The sequence below is a fragment of the Herpailurus yagouaroundi genome, unplaced genomic scaffold, assembly GCF_014898765.1.
Source record: "Herpailurus yagouaroundi ecotype Mexico unplaced genomic scaffold, PumYag 214, whole genome shotgun sequence".
Classification (NCBI taxonomy): Eukaryota; Metazoa; Chordata; class Mammalia; order Carnivora; family Felidae; genus Herpailurus; species Herpailurus yagouaroundi.
This window is the reverse complement of record NW_024412445.1, coordinates 2267013-2282918: the sequence shown is the minus strand read 5'-3', so window position 1 is coordinate 2282918 and position 15906 is coordinate 2267013. Positions and strand designations below refer to the sequence as shown.

The 15906-nt window shown below is 53.9% G+C and overlaps 1 protein-coding gene across 2 annotated transcripts in view; it reads left to right on the top strand.

Moving 5' to 3' along the window:
• The window catches only part of TNS3 (tensin 3), a 210592-nt gene that overhangs the window by 36680 nt on the left and 158006 nt on the right, over positions 1-15906 (top strand). For both annotated transcript variants that reach the window (XM_040455025.1, XM_040455027.1), the window contains 2 exons: positions 6041-6149; positions 12653-12690. In XM_040455025.1, the coding sequence (XP_040310959.1) occupies positions 6041-6149; positions 12653-12690 (147 nt within the window). The remainder of the gene's footprint in view (positions 1-6040; positions 6150-12652; positions 12691-15906) is intronic.

The window sequence follows — 15906 nt, the reverse complement described above, 5'->3', positions numbered from 1 at the left end:
TTTTTGGGACAGAGAGAGACAGAGCATGAACGGGGGAGGGGCAGACAGAGAGGGAGACACAGAATTGGAAACAGGCTCCAGGCTCTGAGCCATCAGCCCAGAGCCCGACGCGGGGCTCGAGCTCACGGAGCGCGAGATCGTGACCTGGCTGAAGTCGGACGCTCAACCGACTGCGCCACCCAGGGGCCCCTGTTTCTTTATATTTTTATTATTATTATGTTTTAATTTTTATAGCTTTATTTTTGAGAGAGAGAGAGAGAGAGAGAGAGAGAGAGAGAGAGAGAGGCAGCACAAGCAAGGAGAGAGGGAGGGAGACACAGAATCCGAAGCAGGCTCCAGGTTCCGAGCTGTTAGCATAGAGCCTGATGTGGGGCTTGAACTCATGAACTGTCAGATCACGACTCGAGCCAAAGTTGGATGCTTAACCCACTGAGCCACCCAGGTGCCCCTATTTATTTATTTTTAAATGTTTATTTATTTTTGAAAGAGAGAGAGAATGAGTACATGTGGGGGAGGGACAGAGACAGACAGAGCATGAGCAGGGGAGGGGCAGAGAGAGAGGGAGACACAGAACCTGAAGCAGGCTCCAAGTTCTGAGCTTTCCGCATAGAGCCTGATGTGGGGCTTGAACTCATGAACTGTGAGATCATGACCTGAACTGAAGTCAGATGCTCAACCGACTGAACCACCCAGGTGCCCCCTTTTTTTTTTTTTTAATAGATAGTGGTGTCATCAGTGATTAAAGACAGTTTTACCTTTTCCTTTCCAAACTGGATACCTATTATTTATTTTTCTTGCCCGGTTGCACTGATTAGAACCTCTAGAACAACATTAAATAGAAATGTTGATTGAAGACATCCTTGCCTTGTTCCAGAGCTTAAAGGGAAAGCAGTCTGTCGTCGTTAAATATGGGGTTTGCGGTAGATGTTACCACGTTGAGAAAGTTTCTGTCCTGATTTGAGAGTGTTTCTCAGGCAATGGATCTTGGATTTTGTCAGAGTTATTTTCTGATCAATTGAAAGATTGTAGGTTTCTTTTTAGTTTATTGATTGATATTTGAATGTTCAACTAAGTCTGCCTCCCTGGAACAAATCCTGTTTGCCATGATGTATTATTTAGAAGTGTGTTATTTAGTTTCCAAGTACTTGAAGGATTTTGCAGGGATGTATATATATTTTTAATAGTTTCTAATAGAATGCCATTGTGGTCGGAGAACATATTTAGTACAGTTTGAATACTTTTAAGTTTTTTTGGACTTGTTTTATGTTCCAGACTGCGTTCTGCCTCAGGAAGCATTCTTCATGCACTCGAAAAGGATGTGTCTTCTGTGCTTGGGGTCAGATGTCAACTAGGCCAAGTTATTTGATAACGCCGTTCAGCTTTTGTGTATCTTTGCTTATTGCTTGGTCTTTCCTGAGGCCTTTTCCCTTGGTTTGTAGATGATGGCCTTCTTCTGAGTCCCCAGATGGACGACCCTGGCATGTGAGCCACCCCCCCCGGGCGCCCCCGCCCCCGCCCCGTGTCTCTTCCCCTTCTTGTAAGGGCACCTACAAGAATTACTGTATTCGGATCCCACCCTTATGACCTTATTTGGCCTTAATCACCTCTTTAGAGGCCCCATCTCCAAATACATCCCATTTGGGGTCAGGGCTTCAATGTATGAGTTTCGTGGGGACACAGTTGAGTCTAACACAGGGATAATTAAGTTTCTGATTGTATTTACACATTTGTCTCTTTGTCTCTGTGATCCTGTCATTTCTTGCTTCATGTATTTTGAACGTTTTGTTAATAGGTGCGTACATGTTTAGGATCGTATGCTCTCTTGATGCACGTACGCTTTTATCATTAGGAAATCGTGGGTAATGTTGGTTGATCTGGAGTCTACGATGTCTGATAGCAGTATAGCCACTCCAGCTTTCCTTTGATTAACATTATCATTGTATATTTTTTCTATTCTTTGTCTTTTTAAAAGAGTATAATCTGACAACCATTGCCTTTTTTTTTTTTTTTTTCAACGTTTATTTATTTTTGGGACAGAGAGAGACAGAGCATGAACGGGGGAGGGGCAGAGAGAGAGGGAGACACAGAATCGGAAACAGGCTCCAGTCTCTGAGCCATCAGCCCAGAGCCCGACGCGGGGCTCGAACTCCCGGACCGCGAGATCGTGACCTGGCTGAAGTCGGACGCTTAACCGACTGCGCCACCCAGGCGCCCCAACCATTGCCTTTTAATTAAGGTATTTAAACTGTTTGTGTAATGTGATTCCTAATACGGTGAGGTTTCAATCTACCATGTTTTCTATTTCTCTCACCTAGTCATTGATCTACTCTCTTTTTTTTGCCATGTTTAGATTAATTGAACTTTTATTTAATTCGTTATTTTTTACATTTTTATTAACAATTGTTTTAATGTTTATTCATTTTTGAGAGACAGAGCATGAGTGGGGGAGGTGCAGAGAGAGAGAGGGAGACACAGGATCCGAAGCAGGCTCCGAGCTGTCAGCACAGAGCCCAACGTGGGGCTCGAACCCACGAACTGTGAGATCATGCCCTGAGCTGAAGTCGGACGCTTAACCGACCGAGCCACCCAGGTGCCCCATATTTTTTTATTTTTTTAAATATTTTATTTTTTAAGTAGTCTCTCTACCCAGCATGGGGCTCTAACTCATGACCCCGAGATCAGGAGTCACACGCTCCACTGCCTGAGCCACCCAGGTGACCCCTGATTAATTGAATTTGTAAACAATAATTTCCTTTTATCTGCTTTGTTGGATTATTATCTATCTATCCCTCATTATTTTAGTGGTTGCTTTGGGGCTTACAGTTTATCACAGTCGCCTTTGCGTGATAGTATACAACTTCACAGATAGTAGGAGAGCCTTCCAGTAAAATGCGTTCCATTCCTCTTTTCCTGAGCTTTGTGCTGTTTTATTATATTTACTTTTACATGTGTTAAGCCCCACGTTTCATCATTATTAGTTTTTGCCTGGCCAATTATCTTGTAGTGAGTTTCCAGTACGAGAAAATCTTACCTACCGATCTGTGCACGTACTTAACCATTTCTGGTGCTGTACCATCTGCGTAAAGCCATCTTTCCACTCACAATCATTTTCCTTGCGCTCAGACGACGTGTAGCTTGTCTTGTGGTGTCATGTCAGCTGGTGATGAATTATTTCAGCTTTCGTTGTATCATAAGAATTTTTAAAATTTTTTTTTCAACGTTTTTATTTATTTTTGGGACAGAGAGAGACAGAGCATGAACGGGGGAGGGGCAGACAGAGAGGGAGACACAGAATTGGAAACAGGCTCCAGGCTCTGAGCCATCAGCCCAGAGCCCGACGCGGGTCTCGAACTCACGGAGCGCGAGATCGTGACCTGGCTGAAGTCGGACGCTTAACCGACTGCGCCACCCAGGCGCCCCAGGAATTTTTAAATTCACTTGAGTTTTTGAAAGCTCTTTCTGCCGGGTCCAGAATTCTAGGTTGGCAGATTTTCTCTCGGCACTTTGTATTTTCTGAGAGAAATCTGCTGTTTTGCTAATGGTTGTCCCCTGTCCTAACATGCCTTTTCCTACCCTCTGGGGGCACAATTTTCTGTGTATCACTGGGTTCAAGCAGTGTGATTATTGTGTGTCATTTCTGGCACACTTCCTTTTTTAGTGTTTGATGTTTATTTTTGAGGGAGAGAGAGAGAGAGAGCAGGGGAGGGGCAGAGAGAGGGGGAGACATAGACTTTGAACCAGGCTCCAGGCTCTGAGCTGTCAGTACAGAGCCCGACGCGGGGCTCGAACTCAAGAATCGTGAGATCATGACCCGAGCCAAAGTCGGCAACCCCACTGACACACTTCTTGTACTTGGGATTTGTTCTTCAGTCTATGGGTTTAGAGTTCTGCTCAGATTTTGGAGAAGTTTTAGCCATTATTTTTCAACTAGTCCCCTCCTTCCTTTACAGAGGCCCCAGTGACACCTGTGTTAGGCTGCTCGAACTTTCCCCCCGCTCACTGATGCTCTGTTCATCTATCTCTTTACTTAGGGGGTCTCTTCTTTCTGTGCCTTGTTTCGGGCAGTTCGTACCGTGACGCTCGCACAATCCGCACGCGCGTGCTCGTCAGTACCCGGCTGGACGGTTCAGAGGGCCCTCTGCACATCTTAGGCCTTCCATGCAGCTCTGTCTTGTGGTGTTCGGGCGAGTGAGCCCTTTCTGCTTTGTTCTGTGGACGCTTAGCACCGTCTCTTCCATCCCGGTAGTAGGTACCTTGGCCCCCTTCTTCCCTGTATCCTGGGACCTTGCTCGGTGCAGGAATCTGGGGCAGTCACAGAACTCGGGCCACTTTTTTCCCTGCCTCTGAGGAACTAGATAGATTGGTTTGCCTGTTCATGAACCTCCTATAAATAGGCATCGCTATGTGCTTTTGTGTCAGAGTGTTTTTGTTTAGCACAGTCATGCTTTCGATGCCCACCCGGGATGCGTGACGTCATGTGTATTAGTAGCAAGCTGTTGCGTGTACCTGAGACAGTGTTCCATGGTAGGAATATATCAGGCTTTCTCTGTCCAGTCTCCTTCTGATGGACATTTGGGTTATTTCCTCTCTGGGGCACTCTTTTTATTTTTAATTTTTATTTTTGAGAGACAGAGAGAGAGAGAGAGAGAGAGACAGAGTGTGAACAGAGGAGGGGCAGAGAGAAAGGGAGACACAGAATCCGAAGCAGGCTCCAGGCTCTGAGCTGTCAGCACAGAGCCCGATGTGGGGCTCAAACTCACAGACCGTGAGATCATGCCCTGAGCCGAAGTGGGATGCTCAACCAACTGAGCCACCCAGGCACCCCTGACTTCTATTTTAATGTTTATTTATTTTTGAGAGAGAGAGAGAGAGAGAGAGAGAGAGAGAGAGAGAGAGAACATGAGCAGGGGAGGGGCAGAGAGCGAGGAAGACACAGAATTGGAAGCAGGTTCCAGGCTCTGGGCTGTCAGCACAGAGTCCAACGCAGGGCTCGAACCCACAAACCGTGAGGTCATGACCTGAGCCGAAGTCTGATGGTTACCCGACTGCACCGCCCAGGCGTCCCTGGGGCACTATTAAGTAAGGCAGCGCTGACCATTCTTGCACAAGACTTGTGGGCATATGCACTTATTTCTGCCTTAGCGTCTGCAGGAGTGACATTGCTGGGTCACAGAACTGGTGTAGATCTAAAAACATTTATAAGAAACTGTACTTGTATCATTGGAGTTACATTCTTGGTAACATTTCATCTCCCAGGGAGTCGAGGCTTCACCTGGTGGTCGGTGTGGGGCCTCGTGAATCCACGTGGGTGTCAGTTACTGGGTGGGGGTGGGGGTGGGGGTGGGTGGTTTCTAAGGCAGGTTGAAGTTTTGTAAGATTATCAGATGCAGCCGTGAGCCTTGACCCTCCCAACGCGGGTTGGGTAGGTAAGTGGTTCGTTTACTCTCAGGACCAGTGTGCGTAGCGGATTCCGTGCTGTGCCAGGTTTAGGGAGGAACCATGAATCTGACACGCTGGTCGTCCGTGACCGCTTCTCCTTCCACAGACGTGCACATTCCCTCGGAGAAGCCAAGGGGCTGGGATTATCAGTCACTTGGCTTCCCCTGAACACAGTGGTGCTGTTGGCCGAGCACTTCTTCCAGAGGAGCAAGCAAGCGATGAGGTCCGGGAATGCCTCTGGGGTACTTTGTCCGGGGACTAGGTGGTTGTGCGCCCACAGCGTGGGAGCTAACACGCGATCACATGACCAGCACTGATGAGTGCCGGCTCCCGACTCCCATCACCCATTTACTGGGGGATTTGTGGGCAGGGTGGGGGTGCGCTCCCGTGGGGGCTCTGGCGTCGAGAATGCTGACGGGGTATCCGAGGCTCCCCCGGGGAATCCCAGTGCCAGCGTCTCCTTCTTCTCTGTGTAACGGGTCAAGTTCCTCTTTTAGCTCTTCCCAAACTCCCCCTGGACGCCTTGTTTCCTGGAAGGGAAAAGAGCGAGCAAACGCCCTAGGAATTGTAGAGCTGACGGCTTCTCCTTCTGCGTTTTCAGCCGGAAGAGTTACCGAGCCTGCACAGCTTTAAGAGCACAGCCTTCAAAAAACCCAAGGTGTGCGGGGTTTGCAAGCAGGTTATTGACAGCCGAGGAATTTCATGCCGAGGTGAGTCTGTGTTTCTCATTCTCTTGCTGTGAAACCGAAACATAGCAAACAAACAAACAAACAAACAAACAGAAAACCAAAATGAAAACCTTCTTTTGGGAGTTTCCAGAAGCTAAATCGCAGAATTCCCCTGCCTGGCCTGTGTTTATCGCCCAGCTGTGCTGGGCAGGGACCCGCCGTATTTACACAGATTTCTGCCGGGAGGAAGCTCGTCCAGAGGGAGCAGAGAGTTACTGGTGTCGGGTTGGGGACAGCAGTGACCGCGCGGGCGTGACTGCCCTCTGTCCGGCCCATGGTGTCCGTGATACTGGTCATTGAGTCGTGTGCTCTGGCCCCTTAAGAGTTTGCAAATGAACGCTCTGCACCTCGGGGTCAGGGCTTGCTGTGTGGAGCGCTTCAGCCCGCCGTCAGGCGCCACTGCCGTCGGGAGACAAAGCCACCAGCTTCGCCGTCTGATGCTTAAGCACCGGGCGGTCGACATGTTTGCGACGTGTTTCTCCTGCTTGCGCGTTAATCAGTCTGTGACAACGGTGTGTAATGGCTCCCTTGAGCCCTGGAGTCTGGGCTGGGGGTCATGGGTCCGCATCACAGGGCAGGGGAAGATGGTCAGACTTCCTTCCGCGGGGTGAGGAGGTGACCCTTCCTCACAGCGCTTGCCGATGGGGCTACCGGAGACATCAGTCTCGCGGCTGCCAGCAGTGCCCCCCTGCCCGACTCCCTAGAATCTCAAGAGACCTTGAGGCCTCTTCTTTGCTAGTGTGTGGCCCTCTCCTTTCTCCCTGGAGGTGGCCTGTGTGACAGGGTCTGGGGGACCCCCTTCAACTGGTTCCCTGTGAGCTGCACCCCAGGCCAAGAGAGGTCTTGCATGGCAGGCTTTGATACTCTTTTGTTCAGGGATCACTCTGATGGCTCCCGATGTGGCTGTGACATTGTCAGGGGATAAAGGCCCGTGGAAAGACCGATCTCATGGGGGTAAATCAGGAGAGTTGGGGTATATTCGGCATTCTGAGGACCAGGCCTTTCCCCTGCCCCATGGACACACCTGTGGACATATGGGGGCAGGATGTGGGCATGCTGCTCCCAGAGCTGGAGTCGGGAGCTCGGCAGGGTCATTGCCGGTGTAGACGGGGCCCGGCAGGGTGAGCGACTGGCTGCTCAGGGGAAATCATGGCCCTTCTGTGGTTCTGTTTGGTGCACCTGACAAAACATAGTTTGTCTCTATGGTCTCTTCCTTTTCTCAGTAAACTAGAGACAGAAAAGAGACTGTGAGTCGTTTTGTGTCCTGTGATCGATACCCGTCACGTGAGTTTGCGTGTCGAGCCCCTGTGTGTGTGGCGCCCGTGGACGGTAAGGCCTGCCCGTCACGTGTCATCTGAGCAGCCACGCATGCGAGCTTCGTGAGGTTGTGGTGGGAGGCCCTTTCTTTGGTTCATTTCTGGAGAAGCAGTGGGTGTGCTGGAGGGGAGCATGGACGGTGGAGATTTCCCGCTCTGCCTGTCTGTGCTTGAATTTTCCTTTTGAGTGACCCTGGGTAGCATATAAGTACACGTGGAACACAGAGCTCGTTGACCGACCGGCTCAGGAAAGTGTCCAAAAGTGTTAGTGATGGTGATGGTGGTGACGTTGGTGATGGTGTTGGTGACCATGGTGATCATGATGGTGACGATGGGACAATGGAGATGATGCTGACGGTGATGGTGAAGGGTTGGGGTATATTCTGTGACTCAGGCTCGTGTTTTGGCTGTTCCTTTTCTGGCTCCTTCTTGACTTTCAAATGCCTTGTTTTCACATTTTAACCTCTTGACTTACCACATATTTTCTATGTGACTAGGTTAGAAGAAAAAGTTTAGTTTTTAAAAAAGTTTATTGATTTTGAGAAAGAGAGAGAGAGAGTGAGCGAGCGAGCCAGGGAAGGGTAGAGGGAAAGGGGGAGAGAGAGAATCTCAAGCAGACTCTATGCTGTCAGTGCAGGGCCCGATGCGGGGCTCGAACTCACGAACCATGAGATCATGACCTGAGCCAAAATCAAGGGTCGGACACTCAACCGACTGGGCCATCGTGTGCCCCGAAAAAGCTTCATTTTTAAGAAGCGGTTACGCTTGCACATTGGGGCTATTTTATCCCTATTTCTGGAACTTTCCAGGGACATGCAGAGATGGAAATGAGGGTGTTGGTGGGGCTACCTGTCTGGTTGTGGCTCGCCTCAAGCTGCTCGGAGCACGTGCACCGGCCACAGTTAGGGTGTGTGGTAACCTGTTCCCGCGGCTCCGCCAGGTCCCCTCGGGTGGCTTGAGGGGTTCAGTTTCCACGGGTAATGCTCTCACACACCCAGTCTGGTCACATGTGAGATAAGCCAGTGGAGGGTACAGGTGCGGGTGCCCTCAGTGTTGTGGTTCTGAGTGGGTCTAACAGATGTGAGCTTGGGGATTTTGCCCCGAGGGGAAGACGGATCCGGGAGGACACGAGGCCCGGCCACACGGCACTGATCCCGCCGGAAACGCTTTGCGTGGATCTCAAACTGGATAGGGGAGGACAGATCGGGTGGAAAAGTGACAGAATGAAGGAAGGCTGTGGAGCGGAGCACTCTAGGGAGGAGCCTGAGGAGATGAGGGCTGAGAGAGGGAGCAACAAGGAGGCCGGAGGGAAGCGGAGGGAGGCGGTTTTGTGGGGAGGATTTGATGATGGCTTTGCCCCTTCACTAAACAACACACATTTTAAGCACCTGCTAGAATGACGGGATGAGGAAACTGTGCTCTGTGTGCGGAGGCTCACGGTCTGAGGGGGGAGTCTTGTCTGTGGGGGGAACACAGTCTGAGGGGGGAGTCCTATATGTGGGGGGAACACGGGCTGCGGGGGCGTCCCGTCCCCGGGGGGCACTCCCGTGGCGGGGCAACACAGTCTGAGTTGGGAGTCCTGTGTGTGAGGGGCTCACAGAGCGGGGAGTCCCGTCTATGAAGCCATCCCAGTCCACAGTATGCTAAGCGATCATGGGTGAAGTTTGGGGTAGGTGGCCGATCGCTGGTATTCGCCATCAGTGCCTGCTTTGTGCCTGATGCTGTGTTACGACCCCGGGACGCGGTGGCAGATGGGACCATCGAGTCAACCAAGAGAGCAGCGTGGCCGAGCAGTGTGTGTGTCCAGGCAGGCGTCCTCATGCTGGGGCCCCCGGTTCCCTCCGGCCTGTCCGCCCGGCCAGTTCCTGGCGACAGGGGGAGGCTGGTGAACCTGAGGCTGAGCGGCGAGGGCCATCTCTCGCTCGGGAGGGATGTGCGGGGTGCCATGTGCAGGGTGCTGCCCGGCCTGGGCCCCGAGGCTCTGGAGGGGGTAGCCCTTCCGGAACAGCCCTGGGCAGCGGGGCCGGGATTCGCACCTGCGCTTTGCAGACCCCGTATCTGCACGGGGAGCCCGGCGTGTGGCGCACAGACCCTGGGGGTGAAGGGACGCGGCGGCGGACTGGATGCCTGTTTGTCCTCCAGGCCTCAGAGCCCGAGGGAGGCACAGGCCCCACGGGACCCTCGACCTTCTTCCAGCAGCCCCCACTTGACCCGTGGCATTGATCTCCACTCGCTCTCTGTCTCTCTCTCTTCTTTTTTCACGTTTATTTAGTTTTGAGGGAGAGAGAGGGAGACACAGCATCCGAAGCAGGCTCCAGGCTCCGAGCTGTCGGCACAGAGCCCGACGCGGGGCTCGAACCCGTGAGCTGTCAGATCATGACCTGAGCTGAAGTCGGACAGCTAACCGACTGAGCCTCCCAGGCTCCCCGCTGTGAGAATAGATCTTAAGCGTTCACACACACGTCATGTGATGGACGTGATAATTAACGTGATTGTGGCAAATGCCTCACAATGTAGACCTGTGTCAAGTGTTCAAGCTGTATGTACCCTTTAAATATATACAATTTTGTCGATTATACAGCAGGAAAGCCGGAAGCAAACAGCAGCAGGGCGTGAGTGGCCGTGTTGGCTTCTGAGAAGGGTACGAGGTTAGGGCGAGGCTGGCGGTCAGAGGAAACGTGTGAAAGTCCAGCAAGCCTGTGCCGTGGAAGATGTTATTGCGGCGACCTTGTGCGCGGTGGTCGTTCGGTCGGCACGAGCCGCCCTTGCTTGTGTTCATGATGCTCTTGCGGGAGGTTGGCGGTGTACAACCTAGGACACCGTCCTGGGTGAGCTCGGTCCGGAGGAGGCAGACGGGGGCAGAGATCACTGTGAAGTGCTGAGCAGTGGGGAGTGGGAGAGGAAGGCAGGCTGGGGCTTCTGGAACACACTGAGGCACTTAGCCCGGCCTAGGAGGAATGATGGAGGGCTTCCAGGTGGAGAAGGCGGCTGCCGCTTTCAGTCTTGGAGAAACAAACGAGTCAGTGGGACACGGAAGGGTGTGTGGGGAGCTCTAGGCAGAGACAGCGGCACGGGGCCAAGATGGCAGGTGGAGGTGTCCATGAAGCGCTGGGATGGGGGGGGACGTGGTGGGGCCTCAGATTGACCACCAAATCGCTACTCTGAGGACAACCCGAGCGGCCATCCATAAAACTATGGGGGTCACCAGCGTCCATTCTAGAAGCAACGGCCCACTTCTTGGGTCACCACCTTAGCACTTGCGTGGTTTGTACCACGTTGCTGTAAAGTCGACCTTTGTGAATGTTGCGGCTTTGCCTTTGGCTCTCTTCTGGCTGAGTTGGCTGGCTGTTCACCATGAATGTGTCACACTACCGTCACCCTGCCGCTGACCAGAGCCCTCTCCGGGTTGAGTTGGCCCGTGGTCGTAATTATCTGCCACGGCGTGGTGGATTCCTCCAGAAGTTCGTGCCGACCCATGGCAACAGTGTGTCTCATTTCTCCCTGCGTCTATGGGACAGGGGTTTGGGAGGCCTGTGGCTCTAACCAGGCCTTCCGAGCCGGCTCCCTCGGTGGCTGGTGAGGCCTCAGTTCCCCCACGTGAGGCTCTTTGCAGGGGCACACGGGTCCCTCGGGCCATCCTGGAAGTCTGACCACCATGAGATTCCCGTCCCAGTCCCAGGCTGCAAGCCACCCGCCCCTCCAGGGCGGTCCCTCCGTGCATTTCTGCTACTTCTCACTTACGCAAAGGCCGCGGGCCTCTGCCGAACGTCTTCTGCCTCGGAACCTCCGCTGCCCTCCAGCCCCTGGCTGTGTTTCCCTCCGCGTTTCTCATCTGGAAGCCCCTTCCGGAGGCGAGCCCATCCTGATGAGGAAATCCCTCATGGCCTGTTGGCTGTGTGCACCCATTAGGACACAGAGAGTAAATATTTGTCTTTGCGGATAATCTCACAAACCTCAGAGGCAGAGAGAAACCATTCAGAAAAGAGATCCCGCGAAGATAACTACCCTGGCCATTGGTCCTGGAGATCCAGTAACCATCCGCCAGCGGCCGCCTTACTTTGAGGTATCCTCAGTCAGTCCTGCAGGGACCTGCATCAGTTCAGTGTTTCTGAGTCCAGCTCCTGGAGCAGAGAGGGACAGGGTGTGTGTGTGCGCGTGCGCGCGCGCGCGCGTGTGTGTGTGTGTGTGTGTGTGTGTTGGGGGAACATTCTGGGCTTCCACACATGCTAGCCGGGTTTGGGGCCTGCCTCCTGACCCCCGAGGCCTTATTCCCTCAGGACCCCGCACACTTCTGTACCTTGACATTGTGTTTGTAGTCTGAAAGTGGTCTCTTGAATGGGTCCCCTGGGCGTTGCCGTCACCCCGGGAGAGGAAATGGAGGCCCAGAGAGGTCACTGGCCCGGCTCCGGGCAGTGCGGTCGATTAGGTCCTTGCCCCCCATCTCACAGCTGCCCCCTGGACCCCACGATGAGGTTCCCTGTCCTGCGGTTTCTGCCTGGCATCTGGGCACTGGCCGCGTGCCCGAGGCTCGTGGGGGCCGCTGGCGCTGTCCTGCCATCAGCCTGGCCACAGCCTCCGGAGGGCGGGCCTGCGAAATCCCCATTGGTTCCGGCTCTAAGTCTGCACCGTCGGGGGCCCCCCGGACTGACACAGTCTCTCCGCTGCTCACACAATGGCCCCAGCTGAAGGATTCCCCTGCAGGAATTCAGATGTGGATTGATTCTGACAGTGCGTTCCCAGGCTGTCCGGAAGCGCGGGGAGTGTGGCGCTCCACTGGCAGCTTTCTCACTAAGTGACAGGCGCCAGGTCTGGCTCTGGCGGGGGGGGGTGGGGGTGGGGGGGTGGGGGGGAGGTTGTGGATTTTCTAGTTTCCCGTCCGCCCATCCACAGGGAGAAGCTGGCATCCCCCCGGGCACCGAGGAGGCTTCGTACAACTCAGATCCACCATGGGTCTCCTCCCGGGATCCCGGGAGCGCCGCCCACAGCAGGGTGCCTGCACACCATGGGCACTGGGCTCTGGCCTGAAGCTTGGAGCCACTGGGTGGGGGCGGACCCCCCCCCCCGCCCCCTGCAGCTCCGATCCCCAAGGGTCCAGAGGGTTCATGGGTGCCAGACCTGGTGCTGCAGAACCTGCTCCACTTACACACCTTCTTTGTTTTTGTCTTGCAGCCTGCAAGTATCCCTGCCACAAGAAATGTGAAGCCAAGGTAAGCACCCGTTGAGCTCCTTCCCCGGGGGCCGTGACCCCGCCTTGGCCTTTGCCCCACGGCAGGCGGGTGCAGAAGGTGGACGCCTTGGCCTGTGGCCACAGGCGTGAAACCCTCGGGAAAGGCTGCTAGATGCTTCGATAGCACGTATACTTTTCGTCTCCGGAGGAAGCCTTAGAGCCTTGGGCTCTGTGTTCCTAATTATAGAAAGTAAAACTCAAGAATTTGGTTTCAGATGAGAATCAAGTAATTGGCCCTGGCCTCGGCACAGGCCTCCCGCCCAGCGGGCGACCCCTTCTTTCTCATGATTACATCATGCCACTTTTCGGGGCTCTGTGGGGGTGGGAATAGGGTTTAGGGCACAGGCCTGGTGGAGGGGATTTGGGGGGCTCATTAGGGTTAGTTGTTCTTAGATCGGTTGGGGTTCTCAGGCTGTCACGGGAGTTGGGGGCCCTGAATCGGGGAGAGTTGGGCTGGGGTTTGAGTTCCTTGGAGGGCTGAGTTGCCGAGCACCCCTAGAAGTACTGGAAGTCTGGGGTGCTGGGGTGGGGTTAGGACCTCTGTGGGGCAGTGAGGAGGCCTGGAGATGGCAGTGGGCCATCATGGGAACCCTTGGACCGAGGCCTGGTTTTCTGCCTGGGTCACGGTGTCTGCACCTCCAAGTTTTGCAGGCATGCTCGCGGTCTGCAGTGGGGCCTGAGCGTGTGGCACCCCCACTCTGGCTGGCCCGCCCTGGCTCAGTGGGAGCCCCCCCTCCAGGTCCCGCAGCCCTGTGGCTGGAGGCCCCAAGGGAGATGGGCTTTTGGAGGGCCTTGGGATTCTGTGGCTGCCGGGCTCCTCCTGGGCAGCTGTTGCTGGGAATTTCCGACTGGCGCCGGCTCCGGGCAGGGCTGGGTGCTGGGGGCGGGCTCGCGCTTGAGCTGGCTTCTTGTGAAGTTCTATGTGGGGGGGCCAGGGATGCCGAGTCCCTTCACCCTGCCCGCCACACGCACATACATGCGCACACACGCACACGGTCACAGCCATACAGGAACGCACGCACACACGTGCACGCACATGGTCACAGCCATACAGGAACGCCATGTGCACACACATGTGCACACACGCACACAGTCACAGCCATACAGGAACACACATGCACACACATGCACGCACACGCACACGGTCACAGCCATACAGGAACACACACACACATGGTCACAGCCATACAGGAACGCCATGTGCACACTCATGTGCACACACGCACACAGTCACAGCCATACACGAACACACATGCACACACATGCTCACACGCGCGCGCGCACACACACACACGTCACACCCATACAGGAACACATGCACACACATGCATGCACATGCACACAGTTCACACCCATACAGGAACGCACATGCATACATGCACACAGTCACAGCCATACAGGAACACACGCACACACATGTGCGCACACACACACGTCACACCTGTACAGGAATGCACATGCACACATGCACATGGTCACACCCATACAGAAACATACACACACATGCATGCGCACACACGCACATGGTCACTGCCACACAGGCACACACACGCACACACATGCACGCACACACACACACAAGTCACATCCATACAGGAACACATGCACACACATGTGGGCACATGCACACAGTTCACACCCATACAGGAATGCACACACATACATGCACACAGTCACAGCCATACAGGAACACACATACACACACACATGCACGCACACGCACACTGTCACAGCCATACAGGAACACACGCACACACATGCACGCACATGGTCACAGCCATACAGGAACGCCATGTGCACACACGCACACAGTCACAGCCATACAGGAACACACACGCACACACATGTGCGCACACACACACGTCACACCTGTACAGGAATGCACACGCACACATGCACATGGTCACACTCATGCAGAAACATACATGCACACACATATGCACACAGTCACTGCCATACAGGCACACACACGCACACACATGCACGCACATGCACACACACACAGGTCACACCCATACAGGAACGCACACGCATACATGCACACACACTTCACACCCATGCAGGAATACACACACACACACACACACACACACACACACACACACACGCACACACACAATTCACACAGGTCACAGTCACACTCTTCACACACAGACACATGTACCCTCACATGCACACACAGGTGGAAGGCTAGTCCGGCCCTGTGTTTTTTTTCAAGGAAGAGATTAAATGAGTTTTCTTTTTAAACTTTTTGTATGGGGGATTTGGAGCGCACTGGGAGTGGAGAGGGTCACCCAGCCTGGGGGCCGGCAGCACCGTCCTCTTCGAACCCCTGGTTCCCCCACCTCTCAGAGCTGTCAGATGATGTGTATCCGAACAGCAGTGCTGGCTGTCCTGTCATCCTGTGTGTGTGCCTGGATGTGTGTGCATGTGTGTGTGTGCCTGGATGTGCATATATGTGTACATGCAGATGCATGCATGCGAGTGTGTGCTGTGTGTGTGCCACTGTGCGCCTCTGTCTGTGACGGTATCACAGGCCCGGCCACGCCTGCCTGACAGAGAAGAATTGAGCCCCACTCCTGTTGGCACCGTTTCTTGAAGGGGCCCAGAGCCGGCTACTTATGGGATTGAATTCTTTGGCTCAGAGACTATACCAGAAGTCTTAGCTATCACCGATTATGGCATTTCTAGCCGCAGTAATTGGCAGTTTGCTGAGAGGTAGATAAGCGTTCTCTCTCAGTAGATCAGGGTAGGGGAAATGTATCCGTATTCGGTTTTTTCGATAGCCAGCTTTGAAAGGCAGGAGGGCATTCCACCAGCAATAACAAAGCCCCTTCTTATTCCAGATTCATAGCGCCATTGCTGCCGCGCCTAGAGGGGCCATAAACTCCCAGCTGCCCCTGGAGATAAGGGGTGGGAGACAGTTGTGTCTCCCAGGAGCCGAGATGCGGCTCTCCCAGGCAGCGTGGGTCCCTGCTTACTTCGTGTGTGTGTGTGTGTGTGTGTGTGTGTGTGTGTGTGTGCGCGTGCGCGCGCAACGTGCCCAGGGCTTGCTGGCTTTCCTGACTGAAAAGGGGGTACTGTGGTTTAGAACAAGGTCCAGCTGCTCGCTGACCTGGGGAAGGCAGGCACGGTGGGTTCCCTCTGTGACCTCCTCGGTGAACCCCACCGTACTGTCATCGCCAAGGAGAGAGCC